At 39.9% G+C, this 22,208-nt stretch overlaps 1 protein-coding gene across 1 annotated transcript; it reads right to left on the bottom strand.

Moving 5' to 3' along the window:
- Positions 1 to 860: 860 nt before the first annotated feature.
- Positions 861 to 1,349, bottom strand: LOC142176251 (uncharacterized). Its single transcript, XM_075243379.1, has one exon. It carries the CDS (start codon positions 1,347 to 1,349, stop codon positions 861 to 863), a length of 489 nt encoding a protein of 162 aa, XP_075099480.1.
- Between the last annotated feature and the right edge of the window lie 20,859 nt (positions 1,350 to 22,208).

Genomic DNA, 22,208 nt, shown 5'->3' on the forward strand with positions numbered 1-22,208 from the left:
CTTGCTCAATGATAGCGACTCTCTTAGTCAAGGTTTCTTTTTCTTTACTTATACACTCAATGGCTTCTTTAAGTCCACCACAACAACTATTAGATCATCTCTTGCATGTTCTATACTAGCAATTTTCTCTTCTAAGGCATTCTTTTCTTTTTTCAGGTTCTCTATTTTTTCTTTCAAATCAACTACAACGACTACTAAGTCATCTCTAGTTTGTTCAGCTTCCCCTAGTTTCATAGTTAATGCATATTTATCATTGATAAGATTATGGTATGCATCAATTAGTACATTTGCTAATGACATGAGATTTTTAGGAGAGTAAGATTTTAGATTTCTGTGAACATCCAGAAAATTTACCTCATCGTCATTGTTATCAGATTGAGTCATCAAAGCAAAGATTGAATCATACTTAGTTGTTTCATTTTCCGCTACCATCATTGAACTACCACCATGGTCATTTTCTTCTTCAGATTTGCTGGAGGAGTCTCCCCATGCATCAAGAGCTTGCTTTACAACATTATCAGTATCATTCTTTCTCTTGAAGCATTTGTCAGGAACCTAGTTCCTCTTGGCTGCTTTGTCAAAGTTGTTATTGTACTGATCTTGCTTTAGGAGAGGGTAATCCTTGATGAAGTGTCCTGGCTTTCCACATTTATGACAAAGGTCATAATTTCTTGGCTTGCTAGAACTTCCCCTTTTTGGATGCCTCCATTCCTGTGAACCATCTTCTGGAATCTTCTTGTCAAGTAGGCCATGTCCCCGTCTTCACCACTTGAATCATTGATGTCCATCTTGAGGACGAGGTTCTTCTCCCTCTTGGGCTCTTTTCTTTCATTGTCCTTCTTCTTCATCATCATAGGTTTTCAAGTTTCCAACAAGTTCATCCATGTCAGTGTCTGCAAGTCCTTAGCCTCTGTAATGGCGTTAACTTTGCTTTCCCAAGAACTAGGTAGTACACTAAGGATTTTTCTGACAAGCTTGTTTCTTGGAATACTTTCACCGAGAGAGTGAATCTCATTGATGATGGAGGTGATTCGAGTATGCATATCTTGGATGGATTCATCATCTTTCATTCTAAAGAGCTCAAATTCTGTTGTTCCCTCGTGAGCTGTTTGAAGAGCCTCCCAGATCTCTTTTACTGATTGACATGCTGATATTCTGCTATATTCATCAGGACCAATGCCACACACAAGAATTTTCTTTGCACGAAAATTCTTTTCTATGGCCTTTCTATCATCGTCATTTAATTCCTTCCTCGTCTTGGGAATGGCTACAGCTGGGTCACCAAGGTTCTTTGTAGGGACAAAGGGTTCATCACATATGATATCCCATAACACAAAATCTTCAGTCATAATGAAGTCGTGCATCCTAGTTTTCCACTATCCATAATATTGACCGTTGAACACTGGAGGTCTGTAAGTAGACTAGCCTTCTTCGAAGTTTGGAGGAGCAGCCATGAGGATCCTTTCTAGGTGTCAACCTGATAGAAAGAACCCGCTCTGATACCAATTTATAGAATATAAGGGTCCACCAAACTCTATAGAGAACCAAGTTCTCTATCAGGTTCAATAGTACACACACACAAAAGCAGCAAATAAATGACAAGAGGAATTTTACGTGGAAAATTCCCAGCTAACGGGATTAAAAGCCATGACTTACCCTTGTAAGATTTTAATTTCACTACTGAGCACCTTTAGATTACAACCTATGCAACCTAGGAATTTACCTCTTAATCCCTCACTAACTTGTAACACATCTATTACAAGCCACCTTGTAATAACTCTATTATAAAGACTTTACAAGATGACTAACTTTAGCCAAGACTCGAACACACAGGTTTAAGGTTTGCAAAGGGGTTCCTACAGAATGCTTCTAAACAAGATAAGTAGGAAATACAAGTGAAGAACTATTACAAAATTACAACTCAACTAAGGGCAAAAAGTGACTTGATATGGGAACTGGTCCGTAGTTGCTTTGTTCTTTGTTCTTGAAGCACTTGAAACTTTCTTGCTGGATAGTCACGTGAGTGAGCTTGAGTAAAATCTCTAAGTGTTCAAGTGAAAATGTGTTTTACCTCCCTTGATGTTAATAATAAATTTATGACCTCACATACAATGATGTAAGCAAGGTAGGTAAAAATCCTTCCATAGAAAGTTGACTGCTGCACTGTTCCTGTACAGTAGCGTGTGCAGGCAGCAACTTTCCAACTGGAGAGTTGACTTTGTACAGTCTCCTTAGGAACCGATAGGGACCTATTTCCTCAGCTGTTCCTTTCACTCTGAAGAGTTGAATCATATCCAACGCTGGATCCCAACCTGGAACCTTGTGATCTTAAGGTCTTGTAAATGTGTAACAAGTTCCTTATCTAATTTTGGATAGTAAGTTTGTTAGATCATCAAAACATAAAGTAAACTACTTATGACCAAAGTACTTGTAACCTATCACTCCGGACCAATAGAATCTAGCAAATTACCAACCAAACGATTTAACTTAAGCCTTAGGAGCTACCCACGATAGCAAAAGATCTAATTTAAGTCATTTTTTAAAAAGTCAATAAAAGTCAACACCCGTGCTCACTTGGTCCAAATTCGAAATTTGGGCCAAAACTCGATTACCCATTTACACCTCCCCCTCCCCCCCTGAGCCTGGATATATAATTAGTTTTGGAATCTGACCTCAATTTGAGGTCTAAATCCCAATTTATCAAATCCCTAATTTCTACCTCAAAATCCCCAATTCCACCATGAAAACCTTAGATTTTAGGTTGAAATCTTGTAAAATAAAGTGAAAGATTGAAAGAAACTAGTTTAGAATCACTTACCTATGATTTGGGGAAGAAAATGTCTTTAGAAATTGCCTCTTGTGTTTTAGGTTTTGAAAATTTGAAGAATGGGAGAAAAATCCCGTCTAAGTCTCTTTTCATCAGCTACAGATGTCGCATTTGCAACCTGGGCTTCGCAAATGCGAAGCTCACAAATGCGAAGGAAGCTTCGCAAATGCGAACCCCTTCTCATTTCTGCATAGTTCGCAAATGCGAGGAAATGTTCGCATATGCAAACACTGGATGACCGCAAATGTGACACAATCGTCGCAAATACGAAGGCTACCCTCCCCAGACCAACTTCGCAAATGCGAAGTTTGTTTTGCAATTGTGAAAACTGTGTGGCCCAGCTCCTCTTTATATTTGTGATGAGAATCTCGCAAATGTGAATCTGTCGGAGATCTCAATTGCGGTGCCTGATCTCGCAAATACGAGATCAAAGGCTTGCAACAAGATCAATTACACCAGCAAATTTTTTTCAAGTTCAAATCACTCTGTAGCCTATCCAAAGCTCACCCGACCCTCGGGACTCCAAACCAAATATGTACACAAGTCTAAAAATATCATACAAATTTGCTCTCGCGATAAAATGGCCAAAATAACACCTAGAACTACGAATTTTGCACCAAATCAAATGAAATTTTCAAAAAAAACTTTGAAACTTCTAATTTATCATCCGGACGATTCACGTCAAATTAACTCCGTTTCAGACAAAATTTCACAGACAAGTCATAATGGACCTATACCGGGTTCCGAAACAAAAATATGGACCCGATATCTAAAAGGTCAAACCTTGATCAAATATCTCTATTTCATTAAGTCTTTAACTTTCAAATTTCGACAAAGTCCGATATCTCAGGCTAAGGACTTTTGATTTCGATTTCGGGCATACGCCCAAGTCCCAAATCATGATACGGACCCACAAGGGCCGTCAAATCACAAATCTAGGTCCGCTTACCAAAATATTGACCAAAGTCAACTCAAATGAAGTTTTTAGGCAAAATTTCTTATTTTCATCAACTTTTAACATAAAAGCTTTCCGGAAACATGTCCGAACTGCACACGCAAATCGAGGAGGGTAAAAATGAGAGCTTTAAGGCTTAAAAGCGCAGATTTGAGTTCTAAAACACAAGATGACCTTTCATGTCATCACATTTTTTCTATTGCATACTCTTTATTTTGATAGTGATGTATTATAGATGTTTCAGTATACTCGTGTAGAGCTTATGATTCAGTCTCACCAGATTTTGGGAGTTATAGTCAGCTGTATTGTTGGGTTCTTTTATGATAGCTGGTTGATTTGAATTTGATATTCTATTATTATTTTCGTTATTTCTTCATATATGTTAGGCTTACCTCGTCTTAGAGACTAGGTGCCATCACGACATCCTACAGTGGGAGATTGGAGTTGTGACACCAAACACCCATATAAGTTTAAAAATATCATACGAACTTGATCGTACAATCAAAATACTAAAATAACATCCGGAACCACGAATCAGATATCAAAACACATGAAATTCAAAAGGAAACTCAAGATTCACTAGAATTGCAACCAAGCATCCGATTCCTATCAAACCAACTCCAAATTACACTAAATTTGCAAATAAGTTTCAAATAGCAAAATGGACCTATTCCAAGTCCCAAAACCAAAATCCGATCCCAATAACCACCAAGTCAACCTACGGTCAAACTTAAGAAAATTCCTAAACCTCAAATTAAACATCTTCCAGTTATTTTAAGTTTTACCAAATGCCAATTAAGACCTAATTTTTTACATCAAAAAGACATCAGTATGTGATACTCCATCGAAAATGGCAACTTAATACTAGTTGCAGGAGAACAATCGAGTTATTCCCCAATACAATCTCACCGGCCCAATATAATATAACCCTAATTCGTCGCTCATGCGTCATTGTTGAAAGATAACAAGCAAAATGTATTAATGTCCCCTTTAAGTTGTCTGCAATAACCAGAGAGATACCTCAACTGAGCCCATTTTCAGTTACACACTTCAAGCCTTTAATAATGTAGATCAAATAATATCCCGACCTTGTCATTACACCTCGTGTGAAATACACTCTTGGAGACGCACATTTAAAAAAAGACGAAAAGGAATTATCTCTCTCCCATCCCCTTTCCATTCTTTCCCCACTCCATCCCCATGTATTTTTTTTAGTTCTCCCACTCTTGCCTTCCCTTTCTTCACTACCGCTCCCCCCCCCCCCCCTTTTTCTTTTTTAATTATCTTGATAGATCTAATTTTTCTTTGTTTAATTCAATTAATGGAAGTCTCTATTTTTCATGTTCTTGTATGGTTTTTGACCAGTGTTGGATTAGTTCTTATTTCACTTTGATGGCTGGCCTTACTATTGTGTGTATCTATGCTGCTTTTAGGATGCCAAAAGATATTTTTCTTGATCATTAAGAGACGAAACTACTAGATTTCTCTTTTTCTTGAGGGGCATTGCCGCTGGCCTCGATATTGTCGCCCTTTTCTAAGGATCAAAGGGTGATATTTTCGGTTTTAATTTAGGAGGTTTGAAACTGATAAAATCTTGAAGATGGATGGAAAGTGGATTAGTATTTTTCTTTTTGGTTGTATTGTGAAGGAATGAATATGGAGGTAGTGGCTTAAAGAGAAGATGATATTGATGAGGGGGGTAATATTTAATTTGTTAGTTTTTATTAGTTTTAGTTCTTATTGTTTAGACACCTATCAAATACTAATTTGATTTTTAAAATTGTCTTTGAATGTGTATCACACACGAGGTGGGCTAACACGGTCAGTTGCTTAGTTGACCTACATTATAAAAGGATTGAAGTGTCTAACTGAAAAATGGACTTAATTGATGTGTCTACCTGATATTTGAGAATAGCTTAAATGGGCTATCTATGTATTTCGTCAAAAAAAATATCGATGAAGCAGAAACACAAAGATACTTTGTATTGAAATAATGAAATGTTATTTCTTCATGATTACAAGTCCAGTTTAAGTAGGTGATAACAATTGTAAGGATATGATTGAAAAGACATGATAATTATTACGTATAAGACTGACTGGAAAAAAGGCAAATATAGCACATGTTGGGCATGAGCTATACCTAGAGCTGTCAAAATGGGCCAGCTCGGCCCAAGCCTCACGGGTTTTTAAATTTGGTAGGCTAGGGCGGGGCGGCCCTCCATCTAAACAGGACTTAAAATGGCCAGCCCAGACCAGCCCCAAGAGGGCTGCGGGCTAGGGCGGGTCGTCCCTTCAATTTTTAAAAATTTTCTTCTTCTTGAAATCTTTAAATATTTCTTCGTTACATAGTCTCTTTATCATATGAACGACTTCTGTTTGTTTAGAGCGTATAAAAATCTTGATATTTGACAAGTACTCTCGTAATTGAAATACAAATTCTTTATATCTTTAGCTCTTCTTTTTTAACATTACATGAATATTTTTTAATACTTTTCTTTCACTTTCCGCAGGTTCATAAATTGTTTCAATAAGTTTATATGTTGAGTTTTTTTAAATTTATGCTTAATATCATTTGCTGATTTCATCATTATAGTCCATAAATTTTTTAAAATTCATGAGATTTGCTAGTGTTGTCAATTTTTTGGATTATTAAAACTTGATCTTTTTCTATACTGAAGAGCAGTTTAATTACTAATAATATACTAAAGTAACCAACTAATCATTGGCAACTTAAAATAATATTTTTTTTATAAGAATTATTATTGGCCACTTAAAACTTTCCTAATTCGTTATTAATTAAGCAAAAGAAAAACTAATCTTGTCATACTACTGCATATCAAAAATCTAAATTCTAGTTGATTTGGAAGGGTAAATGAGCAATCTAAGGTTGGGGAATGGGATTATAGTTAATAGCGTTTTTAGTTTTTACTTTTTTTAAATATTAAATATTTAAATATTTAATTAATTTTTGGCCCATGGGTCGGCCCAAGCCCAGCCCCGGTCAAGCCTCAAGGGCCCACGAGCTTACTTGGGCCGAGCTTATAAGCCTCAGTTTTAAATGTGCTAAAAAATCCCAACTCACTACCCAAGTAGCGGACTGGGTTGGGTTGGCCCCACGGGCCAAGCCCATTTTGATGGCTCTAGCTATACCCATCAAATTTATCTAGAAACCTATTAGTCTGGGACGTTTGGCCAGACTAGTAAATCATAGAGATTTTTTCATTCCTATACACTATTTGAGACTTTATTACCCTTAATGTTCATGTTTAGTTAATTACCCGACATAAACAAGTTTTGTTTTCAAAATATGTACAATCCACCTTAAAAGGCTCCCAATCCATTATTTGTGGTTTCAATCAAGGGATGAAGTTACACCCTTTTCCTTTTAAGGGAGAAGTTAGTTTCAGGTATCTTGGATTGGCTGTGGTCCACATCCCCTGTTACGGAATATATGCTCTGCTTATCAAAGCAAAAGGCCGAATGTTCTCGACAATGTTTCTATAGGTATTTCTTAGGTCATATTATTTATCTTCCTGCCGTTTATGAAAACTTACCAGTTCAATCTCTAAATCTTCAGGATTTTCTTGGTCATATAGGAGTGATATAGGATAACACGGAGTTCAGACTTCACCACATGACCACTTTAGCATTGGCATACGCCAAACATGCCCCTCAAAATGCGCCTTTTGAGTAATACAAGAAAATGAGTACCACCTCAGGCAAAGATCAGACTTTAAAATTGAATCAATATTCGTTCCAAAGCATTAATAATATAGTAAAATAATTTTTGTTAGGTTTGAATTTATAAAATCAGTTTTATCTGTCTCTATGTGATAACCCTTTGGGTCATCACTTGGGTTGGAAATAAATTCCGTGTCCTGAGGCCTTAAAACCTCCATTTTGTCTCACCTCGATTTTTGTGCGCAATCCGGGCGTGAATCTGAAAAGCTATTATGTTAAAAAATATGTGAAAAATGAAAAGTTTTGCTTATAAAATTGAATAAAGTTGACTTCAGTCAATATTTAGGGTAAACGGACCCGGACCCGTGATTTGACGGTCTTGGAGGGTCCGTAGGAAAATATGGGACTTGGGAGTATGCCCGGAATCGAATTCCGAGGTCCCAAGCCCGAGAAATGAATTTTTTGAAGAAAATTATTTAACTGAAATTTTAAGAGTTTTTGGAAATTTGAATGTGTGGAAATTTGATGGTATCGGGCCCGTAATTTTGGTTCCGGAGCTTGATACAGGTCTTATATGGTATTTAAGCTGAGCCCGTAAAATTTGGTAAAAATGGACTTGAAATGATGTGAATCGGACCCTCAGTTGTTAAAAAATGGAACTTAAGAGTTCATGAGGTTTTTCTTTGATTTTGATGCTAAATTTGTTGCTAAAGGTATTAATTTGACGATTTGATCGCACGAGTAAGTCCATATGATGTTTTTGAGTTAGTATGCATATTTGGTTTGGATCCCCGAGGGCTCGAGAGATTTTCGGATAGGTTTTGGGATGTTTTTACACTTAGGAAAAAGTTGCATGTTCAGAAAAGTAGCAGGTCTCTAAAGCCAGGTCTCGCGGTCCGCGGTGGAACTTTCGCGGTCGCGGTGGGGACTTCGTGACCGCGATGGGATTTATGCGGTCCGCGGTGAGGGTCTGAGAGGAGTATATTTAAATGGACTTTTCAGTTATTTTTCACTTTTCAAAACTCTAAAACATAAGAGGCGATTTTCCAAATGCTCTTTCTTCTCCCCAAAACGCTAGTAAGTGATTTTTTAACTTATTTCTTTCACTCTTTAACTTCTTTTAACAAGATTTCATCCTAGAATATAGGGTTTTCATGGTGGAATTGGAAATTTTGGGTAAAACCTAAGAGTATTGAAATTTGGGGATTTAGACCTCAAATTGGGGTTGGATTCCAAAATCAATTATATACGGGCTCGGGGGTGAATGGGTATTCGGGTTTTGGTCAGAATTTTGGGTTTGGACCAAACAGGCCCGGGGTCAAATTTTAACTTTTTGGGAAAATCATTGAAAAACCTATTTTCATGCATTAAAACTGATTCATTTAGCATTTATTGATATCTTAAGTAAATTGTGGCTAGATACAAGCGAGTTGGTGGTGGAAACAAGAGGTAAAGTGGTAGTTGAGGCTTGAATTGTGTTCGTGGCATCGAGGTAAGTATTTGGTCTAACCTTAGATTGAGGTATTAGGAGTTGAGTCTTATTTGCTATGTGTTAGTTGTTGAGTAGGACGTATAGGCATGGTGACGAGTATCTATACGTTGGTGTCAAGCATGCCCGTGAGTCTTATACTATGATTAATGTGACTCCATTTCATATTATTCCTGCTGTATATGATGACTTCCATTGAGGAATATGATTTGTGGAGGTATTATCGGTAATTTAACATTGTAGAGCATTGACTCAAGTTGAGAATTGAATTGTGAGGTAAATGTGGAAAAGAGTAGAGGTTTATGACATTATCTCCCTTGCCGGGATGTTATTGCTTTTGATATTATCTCTCTTGCAGGGACGTTATTATTCATGATATTGTTTCCCTTGCCGGAATATTGTTGTTGTGCTATTGTTACCTTGCCAGGATTTCATTGTAATCTTATTTATTCCCTTGCCCCTATTGCTTTGTGATTGTTGTTTGGGTAAGGAAGAGTGTTAAAGCACGAAGGGTGATGCCGTGCGTGATATTTGTGAGAGAGTGTAAAGCACGAAGGGTGATGCCGTGTATAATTTTAAGAGTGTTAATACACAAAGGGTGATGTTGTGCCAATATTGTGAGGTAAAAGCACGAAGGGTGATGCCGTGCTGCACGATGTACCATTCCGTGCCGATTATATTGATTTTTATAGTGAGGGCGAGAGTAAAGGCACGAAGGGTGATGTCGTGCAGAATATATCGATTCTTATGGTGAGGACGAGAGTAAAAGCACGAAGGGTGATGCTGTGCACTTGTCTTTTATTTCTGATTCTTGTTGGTATTTGAACTTTGGTGATCCTTATATTTATTTGTTGTTCTTCTATTATTATTTGATATTCCCCGCAGCATGTTTCCCCCTCCCATCCTTAGCTGTACATTCCTGCTTTTATTTTCCATTGTATATGATTTAACTGCACAAGTTTATTTGGTAGTCTGGTCCTAGCCTCATCACTACCTCGCCGAGGTTAGGCTAGGCACTTACCAACACATGGGGTCGGTTGTGCTGATTCTACACTCTGCACTGTGTGCAGATCCAGGTACGGGAGCTTACGGACCTTAGCTTTGGGTTGTTGCTTTCAGTCCATTCGGAGATCCAAGGTAGTCCTGCAGGCGTCCACAGGCCCTGGCATCTCCTTCTATCCTTTCATCCTGTTTCATTTATGTATTTTAGAGAAAGTGTTGTATTTATTTTTTGGACCTTTATTTGTAGTATTCCTAGACCGTCTGTGAAATTGTGACACCAGTTCTGGGTAGTTTATGCTTAAGGATTTGTATTGGTAATATTTAAATGGTTATATTCTGTTCTTCCGCTTATTAAATTCCGATGTTTACATAATGTTGGTTCTTAATTGTTAAAGGATTAAAATGGGGAAAAAGTAAATAATAAATAGTTAGCTTGCCTAGCTTTCACTAGTAAGCGCCATCATGACTCCCGAGGGTGGGAAATCCGGGTCGTGACAAGTTTGTATCAGAGCTCTAAGTTACTTAGGTCTCACAATTCACAGATAAGCTTAGTAGAGTCTGAGGGATCGGTACAGAGGCGTCTGTATTTATCCCCAGAGGGTACAGAGTTAGGAAAAGCTTTACATCTATTCTTTCCTGTCGTGCGGTTTGGGTTCTCAATGCTAATTGAATTTCAACTCTGTTCTTTCGCAGATGACGAGAACACACGCTTCCTCATCCACTAATCAGCAGCCCGAGCCCCTAGCAGCAGCTCCTACAAGGGGCAGAGGGCAAGGCCGAGGCAGGGGCAGAGCTCAGCCCAAAGCAGCAGCACCAGCGGCGGAGCCTCAAGTTGAGTTTGATGATGAGGTTCCGGACCAAGCAGTTTCGGTGGGCCCAGCTCAGGTCCTAGAGGGGTTCATTGCTACCCCAGTACTCCAGGATGCTCTGGTCTATCTGGTGGGACTTATGGAGCATATCACCCGAGTAGGCTTACTTTCGGTAGCACCAACCATCTCTCAGGCCGGGGGAGGAGCACAGACTCCTGCTACCCACACTCCGGAGTAGATGGCTCCCCAATTTCAGACCCTAGCAGCTCAGCCAGTTGGAGTAGTTTAGCCGGGTGTGGTAGCTCAGACCGGTGATGGAGCAGCTATGTCTGCTGATGCCTTGTGGAGATTGGACAGGTTTACCAAGCTCTTCACTACCACTTTCAGCGGTGCATCTTCTGTGGATCACCAGGATTATTTAGATAGTTGTCATGAGGTTCTTAGGAACATGGCGATAGTGGAGACCAATGGGTTGACTTTGCTATTTTTCGCTTATCTGGATCTGCCAAGACTTGGTGGAGAGATTATTGTTTGGCTAGACCAGTTGGGTCACCAACATTGACTTGGGATCAGTTTTCTCAGCTATTTCTGGAAAAGTTTCTTCCTATCACTCAGAGGGAGAACTATCGGAGGCAGCTTGAGCGTTTTCAACAGAGTTCCATGACTGTTACTCAGTACGAGACCAAGTTTATTGATTTGGCCCGTCATGCTCTTCTTATACTTCCCACTGAGAGAGAGAGTGAGGAGGTTCATTGAGGAACTAATTCAGCCTATTCGACTTCAGATGGCTAAGGAGACGAGGAGTGAGATTTCCTTTCAAGATGCGGCCAAAATGGCCTGGAGGGTTGAGATGGTTCTATCACAGGGGGGTGGTCAGGGATCTAACAAGAGGCCTCGTCATTTAGGCAGATTCAGTGGTACCTCGTCTGGAGGTAGGGATCCGTATGGTAGAGGCCATCCTCCTAGGCCTTTTCTATCAGCACTTCAGGTTTCTCATGGTGCTTCAGGTGGCCGTGGTTCTCATATGCAGTATTCCGATAAGCAGTCCTACAGTGCACCGTCGGCTCCTATTAGTGCACCGCCACTCCAGAGTTTTCGGGGTGGTCATTCAGGTCGTCAGGGTCAGCAGTCTTAGCAGCCGAGGGCTTGTTATACTTGTGGCGATATGGGACATATTTCTAGATTTTACCCTTGAGCATCAAGTAGCTCTCAACATCAGGGTTTCGTGCCATGGTTTAGGCACCGAGTGTTCCACAGCTCGCTCAACCAGCTAGAGGTGGAGGTAGAGGTGCTAGAGGTGAAGGTAGAGGTATTAGAGGTGGAGGCCATCCAACTGCAGGTCGTCCTAGAGATGTAGTTCAGAGTGGTGGGGCCCAACCCCGATGTTATGCTCTTCTGGCCAGGCTTGAGGCTGAGGCTTCTGATGCAGTTATCACAGGTACTGTTCTGGTTTGTAGTAGAGAGGCTTCACTTTTATTTGATCCGAGATCTACATACTCTTATGTGTCATCTTATTTTGCACCGTATCTAGTCATGCCTAGTGATTTTTTGAGTGCTCCTATATACGTGTCTACACAGGTAGGTGATTCTATTATGGTAGATCGTGTCCATCATTGATGTATAGTTGTGATTGGGGGTCTTGAGACCCGAGTAGACTTATTACTTTTGGACATGGTTGATTTTGATGTCATATTGGGGATGGACTGGTTATCACCTTACCATGCTATCCTGGACTGTTATGCCAAGACTGTGACCTTAGCCTTGCCGGGGTTGCCTCGTTTAAAGTGGAGAGGCACTCCTGGTCATTATACCCGTAGGGTTATCTCATATATGAAGGCTCGGCGTATGGTCGAGAAGGGGTGTTTGGCTTATTTGGCATATGTTCGTGATTCTAGTGTTGAGGTTTCTTCTATGGATTCTGTGCCTGTTGTTCGTGAGTCTGCTGAGGTATTTCCTTCAGACCTGTCGGGTATGCCATCCGACAGGGATATTGACTTCTACATTGATTTGGCTTCTGGCACTCAGCCCATTTCTATTCCGCGGTATTGTATGGCCCCGCCTGAGTTAAAAGAATTGAAGGAGCAGTTGCAAGACTGCTTGATAAAGGCTTTATTAGACCTAGTGTCTCGCCTTGGGGTATGCCGGTGTTGTTTGTTAAGAAGAAGGACGGATCGATGAGGATGTGTATAGATTACCGGCAGTTGAACAAGGTTACAATCAAGAATAAATATCCGTTGCCGAGGATTGATGATTTGCTTGATCAGCTTCAGGGTGCCAAGGTATTTTCAAAGATTGACTTGAGATCTGGCTACCATCAGTTGAGGATTAGGGCATCCGATGTCCTTAAGATAGCTTTACGCACTCGGTACGGGCATTTTGAGCTCTTGGTGAAGTCGTTCGGATTGACAAATGCCCCAGCAGCTTTTATGGATTTGATGAAACAAGTGTTCAAGCCTTACTTGGATTCGTTTGTGATATTCTTCATTGATGATATTTTAATCTACTCCCGCAGTCGGGAGGAGCATGAGTAGCATCTGAGAGTGGTTCTTTAGACTTTGAGAGATAGTCAGCTGTGTGCTAAGTTTTTGAAGTGTGAGTTCTGGTTGAGTTTAGTTACTTGGGTCACGTTGTATCAGTAGAAGGTATTTAGGTAGATCCGAAGAAGATAGAGGCAATCAAGAACTGGCCTAGACCCACATCAGCTACCGAGACCCGAAGTTTCTTGGGTTTGGCAAGCTATTATCGTCGGTTTGTGGAGGGGTTTTCATCTATTGCAGCTCTGATGACCAGGTTGACCCAGAAGGTTTCCCAATTCAGGTGGTCAGACGAGTGTGAGGCGAGCTTTCGGAAGCTCAAGACAGCTTTGACTACGACGTCGGTGTTGGTTTTGCCCACAGGTTCAGGGCCATATACAGTTTATTGTGATGCATCTTATATTGGACTTGCTGCGGTGTTGATGCAGGATAGCAAGGTCATTGCTTATGCTTCACGTCAATTGAAGATTCATAAGAAGAATTATCCAGTTCATGATTTGGAGTTAGCAGTCATTGTCCACGTGTTGAAGATTTGGAGGCATTATTTGTATGGCGTGTCATGTGAGGTATTCACGGATCATAAGAGTCTACAATATTTGTTCAAGCAAAAGGAACTAAATTTGAGGCAGAGGAGGTGGTTAGAACTATCGAAAGACTATGATATCACCATCCTATATCATTTGGGAAAGGCCAATGTGGTGGCCGATGATTTGAGTAGAAAGTCAGCCAGCATGGGCAGTCTTGCGTATATTCTGGTTGGTGAGAGACTGCTTGCCTTAGATGTTCAGTCTTTGGCCAATCAGTTCGTAAGGTTGGATGTTTCCGAGCCCAGCTGTGTGTTAGCTTGCATAGTCGCTCGTTCTTCATTATTTGAGCGTATCTGAGATCGGCAGTATGATGATCCTCATTTGTGTATTCTTAGGGACACAGTGCGGCACGGAGGTGCCAAGCAGGTTACAGTTGGAGATAATGGAGTTTTGAGGCTGCAAGGTCGAGTTTGTGTGCCTAATGTGGATGAGATTCGAGAGATGATTCTAGAGGAGGCCCATATCTCTCGGTACTCTATTCATCCGAGCGCCACTAAGATGTTTTGTGGCATCATTATTGGTAGAGGAGGATGAAGAAAGATATTATTGCATATGTGGCTCGATGTTTGAATTGTCAGCAGGTAAAGTACGAGATTTAGAGACCTGGTGGTTTGTTTTAGAAGATCGAGATTCCTGAGTGGAAGTGAGAATGGATCACTATGGATTTCGTTGTTGGGCTTCCACAGACTCGGAAGAAGTTCAACGTAGTGTGGGTTATTATTGATAAGCTGACCAAGTCAGCGCATTTCATTCAGGTGGCAGTCTCCTATTCTTCTGAGCGGTTGGCAGAGATCTATATCCGGGAGATTGTTCGACTTCATGGTGTGCTCGTGTCTATCATTTCTGACCGAGGTACGCAGTTTACCTCATGTTTCTGGAGGGTAGTTCAGCAAGAGTTGGGCACACGGAGCTGTGAGCACATGATTTTTGTTTTACGCAACAACCGCTCCAAAAGAAACAAATAATAGCAATTGGTCTGGCTGTACATTTGTTGGATTTTTACGTGGCATTTTTGTTGTTAGTTATTTGTGATTTTCCCACGATTGTTTTATATATATATATATATATATATATATATATATATATATATATATATATATATATATATATATATATATATATATATATATATATATATATATATATATATATATATATATATGTCGTAAAATATATAATAAAATGTGTGCATCCTTCATTGTATTTTGCCATTAAGTGTTTAGTATAATTAAATGTCAATGCAAGTGATAATTGTTATTTTTGAGTATTAATTAATATTGGTATGATTTTATTTTTTATTTTTTAGGAATTTTATTTTTAAGTTATAAAAAAAGGGAAATATTGGATTTGGGCCAATAATTTCAAATGAAATTAGGCCCAAAACCAATACAAACGACCCAGTCCCACCAGGCCCTCTGCAAGACGCCTAAACGACGTCGTACAGGTGCCATCTCTGTGAGCCGTTGATAAATTCAAAGGAACGGCCCAGATCTGGCCAATCCTTTACTTAAACGACGTCGTATGAGGCCTTTTAATCACAGCCGTTAATCCATTCCTCATCCTACGGCCAAGATCACTTCCCCATAACTCATGATGAACCCGACCCATTTCCACGCGGACCAACCCAAACCCCGTTTAGATGAAACGACACCGTCTCTTCTAAGCCTTCAGATCCAAGCCGTTGATCTTGATTGATCCAACGGCTGAGATCAACCCACCCATTCCATATATAAGCCTCCTACCATACCCTGCCCCCCTATCCAAGACCCCAGCCTTCGTCCTCGTCCCCTTCCCCTCCAAACCCTAGCCGCCCCTGTATTCTTCACCATGAAAGCCGGCGGCATGGACGCCGGTGACCCCACCCTTAACACCATAGAACCCCCTTGCCATCCTGAACATGGATCTGTTAACCACTTAACTCGAATCCCTTCCCACCTTCTCGAATCTTCGTTTGAAGATTCGAGTCGGAACTTGACTTACACCGTTTAACCCCAGTTTCACACCAGACACTCCCCAGACCCCCTTCGTGACCAAACCATGCTTGGTTTGGTCCGAATCTGACCAGGGAAGCACGAATTCCGGATCTAATTTTTGGAACCTTAAGGTTCCTCGTCACTGGTCCGTATCTCATTTAAACCAAAAGATTAAGGTCTAATGGACCTTAATCGAAGTGTTTCTCATCTGAGAAACACTTCGATTAAAGTCCGTTCAGCCTTAAGAAAGGTCTGTTCGAATCCAAGTTAAGTCTTTTGATTTTTCGAGATTTAAGGTGAGTTTTGCTTTCTTTTCTTGATTCTGCTTAGTCAGTACAATTCGAATCATGTGTCCTATACTGTTAAATGTCTGATTTTGGTTTCGATTGTATGTGTTATAACTAATATAGTCGAGTCGACATGTGTCGTCAATTAGTTTCAGCTGCCTGAACAATAACAAATCGATTTACTTTTGATAAGCATGGCCTGAATCATTTAGGAACTGAGTTTAGTGCTTATAATTGGTAATTTGAATCAGAAATGTAAAAATCAATGTTCTGTTTAGTCACAGTTGTGAAATTGGAGGGCATGTGCACTTATGCACAACATGTGTATTTTGTGCACAGCCTGTGCCCTGCCTAAGTGTTTTTTTGAATTAAATAGTTTGACAGCATATGCTGTCAGACTACATCCTGCTGCCCATATTCTGCTTTAAGTTTCAGAAATAATAAACATTACTAAAAAGTTAAGCCTGCCAAGGGAATGTCATGGGGTTAATACTTAAATAGCTAAGTGGAAACTGAAAAGAAGATGGCACATGGGAGGGTTGTTCTTTTGGTCTAACAGGTTGTTAAAGGGCTGAGGTTAAGGCCTATAAAAGGGAAGGACTTCCAACAGTTTTGAGGACACAAGAGAGAGATCAGAGAAGAGAGGGCTGGGGACATACCTAGATACACATATATACATAGAAATAGAAAGAGAGCAAGAAATAAAAAAAAAAGACAGGAAATCAGAAACTTGGTTTTTGTTTGTCTGAAGTTCATCTGTTGTCAATCTCTTAGGTAGTATTGCTTCTTCTAAGTTTCAATCGAGATTACTGGTAGTGTTTGTTGCATTTGGTTTATCTCGGAATTGGATTGTCTGGAGTTTGATTCTACTCCACTGCGTGCTGCTGTCATTTGGCTACTTTTTCTATCGGCTATAGTTGCATTTTTGCACTCGAGCCTGTTCTGCTGCGTTGCTTTGTTTTCTGCTGTTACTTTGTTCCTGCTGCTGCTGATTTCCTCTATCTTCTTCCTCTTCTTCTGTTGTATTCAACATCCAGGTACACATTTCATACTGATGTAACCATGAAAGGCATGACTTGAAAGATCTGAAGAATTTTTAATCATCTGTTGCCTTACTTACAGCTTTGCGAATATTGTTAAAGTTGTATAAATTCTTTAATTTGTAGCCCAATAGAAAACACATTAGTAAGTTTGTACTTAATTGAAAATATTCTGGTCTAAAACTGCAATATGGCTTGTTGGCAGTACACGTGATGTAGTCATATAATTTATGGAATGTGCTGTCATTTGGTAGGATTGTTAATTCAAACTCTTCTTCTAGTTATGTTTTGAGTATGTAGGGTGAATGGTTTTTCTTGAAAAATCTTGCCGAGTACAACACAGTCTTAAGTTTAGGAGCTTCGGTTTCGGTAGGCAGATTTAGGTTGAGTTCTGAATATTATTAGTAGTTACCATCTAATGAGTAACTTTATTAATCCTGTTTAAATAAATTCAAAGTTTAACTCGAGGAATATTTGGGCTAAGTGTAGTGTTTCATCAATCTCGTGTATAATTCTTCTATCCAATTAAAAGCACGTTCCATGAGATATAACACTTCTTCATTTTATAAATAATTAATCAAAAATTGATAAGGATTCGGATTAGGCCAAAGCATATACTTGAATTAGCATGTATCTTTCTTCTTCTATTTTTAGAGACAAACGCATTAGAAATGTAGTCGCTTTAGGATATCCTTTCTAAAATGGAGACGAGCCTCGCCAAATAAAAAATGCAAATTGCGGGGCCCTCAATAACTAATAATAATAATTACTTAGAATTCAGGACAGGCCGTTTTTGTGAATTTCATGGCCTTCCCCAAAGATCATAACGTATTAGACTCTTTAGGCGCGATTTAATTAAATTACATTCTTAAATTCAGGTGCGCATTTATGTGACCCAAATTCAAATCTCAACGGAGTCGAAATGTGTTAACAACTACGGGTGCATTGATTGTGACGTGGTTTGAGATGCATTTTCACGACGTTGCAATTCTATAAAATAAATGATGATAATAAAAGCGGTATAAACATAATAAAAGCACATAAGTCACAACATGTATTTAAATCAGATATTTAGCCATTATAACAATTTAAGCGACCGTGCTAGAACCACGGGATTCGAGGGTGCCTAACACCTTCCCTCGGGTCAACAGAATTCCTTACTTAGAATTTCTGGTTCGCAGATTTCATTTGGAAAAGTCGAAAATTTTCCTCGATTTGGGATTCAAGATAAACCGGTGACTTGGGACACCAAAAACCAAACCTTTCCCAAGTGGCGACTCTGAATTAAATAAATAATCCCATTTCGAATATTGTCACTTAAATTGGAAAAACTCCCTCGTGCATCTAACCCTTCGAGGGCGGGGCGCGCAAAAAGGAGGTGTGATAGCTCTAGCAACTCTGCTGGGGAGTTGTAACCCAGAACCTCCGGTTCAGGGTTCAAGAATTCGAGCTTAGAATAAAATTGTTATATTTGGCTTTATTATCTGATATTTATTACATGTTTTGACATAACGTGCTGCACTGTTTGTTTTTTTTTACTGCTTTGATATTATCTGAACTGTATATAAACTGTGCCGAACCCTTCTCTCTTCACCTCCGGGGAGAAGCTCGCTGGTCGAGGCTCCCTATTCTGTTAGTGTCGATACCTGAAATAAGAAAGAGGACGGATAAGTTACGAAGCCGGACGGCCTTTTGGTTCCCGGTAAGTTGCCCCTCCTCGACTCGAGTTGTCCGCTCGGGTACACAGTCTAGAACATCTACCCAGGTTATAAACCTAGTATAACGAAACCTCATGCCGGATCCCTAGTAGGAACGCTTATCTGCATCATGTTGCATTTGACATAGGGGACTCAACACAGGGGTTGGGTCCGTCTAGGACAGGCAACCTGGAATGAAAAGACCATCCTGCTGCATCCCGTTTGTTGTGCGCATCTATTTGCTTCAGATCTGCATGTTGACCGGTTTCCGAAAAATTTTCAAAAAAAAAAGAATAGCAGGATAGGGAGATAATTACTTATTCTTTTGAAAAAAAACCATGTCCGAGTGATGTCAAACCTAACCGGAATTTTCTAAGATAAAAAAAAAGGTCGCCTTTCAGTTTGACTATTCCTTTTAATCACTTTCAAAATCCAAAAAAATATATAAATAAAAAATAAAAAATGTTATTGTTTCACTTGTAGCACCGCTTTAAAAGATTTTCAAAATTTCATTAAAAAGGGGAAGTTTAAAATGTGTAAATATTTCCTTGGTCTCTTTTCAAAAATAAATAATAAAATGAAAAACAAAACATATAACAAAATTTCAAAAAAAAAAAGGTTATTCTTCTTTTCTTTAAAGGATTTTATTTTTGTTTCCCCTATTTTGATCTGACCGAACTACGCTGGTTTGATTCTCGCACGGGGTGAGATACGTAGGCAACCCTCGGCGGGTCCAACCTCCCGTTTTTGCAAAAAAAAAAATTAAAAAATCTAGATAATTTTAATTTTTGAGTCTAATAAAGCTTATCACCCTAAATAAATGTGCAGGATGAGCACAATACAAAATGAATCGTTTCAATAATGACCAAGATCCCTTTTTAGTTGCGATTATGGTGGAACGACTTAGGCAAAGAGGGGCAAGGCAAAGTAAGGAAATATCTGAAAAATCTCCCGGATTTACTAGACATTCAGCCTCGGGGTGATATTATCATATCATTGGTCACTTACTGGGATTCGGCGCACAATGTATTCCATTTTTCAGACTTCGAACTCACCCCGACGTTGGAGGAAATAGCGGGATACATTGGGGGTGATGAAGCTCCGTTAAGGTTCAAGTACTTGATTGCACCTAGGGCCGTCACGGTACACCGATTTTTGGATTTCTGAAAATACCTCGAACATTTCACCATCCAGATCTTGCCAAAGGTTTCTGCAGTCTCCATCTCATGTATGCTAGATACGGTCATGAAGGCGGGTTCAATAAGCCGGATTTCAAACTATGTAGTAAAGGCAACCGACAAAAGTGGGACGAACACAGGCAGTTGGCTTTCATGACGGCCTTCTTAGGTCTTATAGTGTTCCCGAGGAAGGACGACAACATCGATCTAAAAATAACTGGGGTTGTCAGTACTTTGCTCACCCAAGATAAGAGTACTCTAGCGCCTATGATTATGGCTGACATTTTCCGGGCTCTCACTGCTTGTCGAGCCAGGGGCGACTTTTTCGAAGGATGTAACCTGCTGTTGCAAATATGGATGACCGATCACTTATGCCGCCGCTCTCCGCTCTTGGGTTACGGTTCGCCTGAGAAGACTTGCATTGAAGAATTCTACACTAGAGTCAAAGGTTTCAATCTACCTGAGGGCGTCACATCATGGACCTCATTTTTCCGAACTCTCACTGCTAGCCAAATCCAATGGACGTTCGGATGGTCGCCTGTTGAGGAAATCATATACATGCCAGCAACCAGGCCCCACTTTCTGTTGATGGGACTTAAAAGCATCCAACCCTACGCCCCATATCGGGTTCTGAGGCAACTGGGGAGGTATCAAGTGGTGCCGAAAGATGAAGATCTGAGTACCCAAGTGATTGAGATCAGTCCAGATGGTCGTTTCCCCGAAGAAGAAGTTCGCCAAATCTGGAGTGAGTGCCAACATCTGACGGCAAGAACTTGTGTGATGGATATAGCAAAAGGGGAAGTTGCCCCAGGGTATCACGCTTGGTTCAGAGGCGACCTGTCTTGCGAAAGACCAGCTAAAAGACCACATCTCAAAGATTTTGTAGAATCATCCCAAGGGCAATGGAATTGGTTAGCAAACAAAAGAGAGTATCGGGCAGAGATCGGTGATTTGAAGCTACAAATTGACAGTCTGAAGTTCAATAACAACATACAAATCGCGGCAGATCAAAGTGAAAAGAATAAATTGGTCCAAGAGAATGAAGAACTCAAGGCCCAAATCCAAAAATTGAGATTGTCTCTTGATGAACAGCCCAGAAGTCGATCAGACCAACAGTTGATTAAGGGTTTAAAAAGAGAAGTCGCAGAGTGGCGAGATGGTTTAGAAGAATCGGGAAAGATTAAGCTCAAGGCACAGTGGGGAATAAAAATAGAGAAGCATCGCCGACATTTGAACCAATCGAAATGCGACCACGAGAAAACTGTTGCCAAAATGAAGAAAGAGATGGCTATACTTGAGATCAAAGCAGCTGATCAGGCCAAGAAGCTCCAAATTGAGAGCAGATACTGGTATGACTCATTAGCCCAGATGAAGTTAGAAGTACGGCGACTGAAGAATCAGCATATGCAGGATGCTCAGGTATTCAAGATATGTAGTGATCAGATAAAACGCCTACTCGTAGAGAAGAAGCAAACCAGGGATAGGATCAAGGCCATTGCCCATGCCATCACCAGACGATGTCTACGATGTGAGAACATGACCAGCGTTACCTTCCTCTCAGCAGTGATGGGTTATGTCAAGCAGACTATGCATGAGCTGGAACAACTTGAGAGGGATCTCACGCCTAGGACCGCGGCGAGGCCGAACGATGCCCCGCGGACACCAATTTTCAAAACCATAATGCACTCATAAGTCAAGTCCGTATCTTAGCATCTTCTGCCTGTTTTTCCCATCAGGGTGATTTTTAGTCTATTTTGAGTCTAGGTTTATTTTCAAAGTTTGCTTTTTCTTTTACAAAATGTAGTTTGTAATAGACCATTTCAACAATAAAAAAGTTGCTTCTTTTACGCTCATTTGTGTTTTTCGAACTACGTAATGATCTGATTCACATAGGCATCGTGATACGTAGGTAATCCTCATCGGATCCGGTCGCACTTCTTTTACTGCAAAATAAAAAAAAAATATATAATAATAATAATAAAAGAAAACAAAAGAAAAAAAAAGAAAAAAGGGGAAAAACTAATAAAGAGGAAAAATGCCGGAATGACGTATGCTCTCGTAGCAAACATATAGTAATCCACTTAACTGTATAGGTGCATCATGCCCAACGTGAGATTAACTATCTGTTATTTGCTGCAAATTAACCGTG

This window comes from Nicotiana tabacum, chromosome 22 (genome assembly GCF_000715075.1).
Source record: "Nicotiana tabacum cultivar K326 chromosome 22, ASM71507v2, whole genome shotgun sequence".
NCBI lineage: Eukaryota > Viridiplantae > Streptophyta > Magnoliopsida > Solanales > Solanaceae > Nicotiana > Nicotiana tabacum.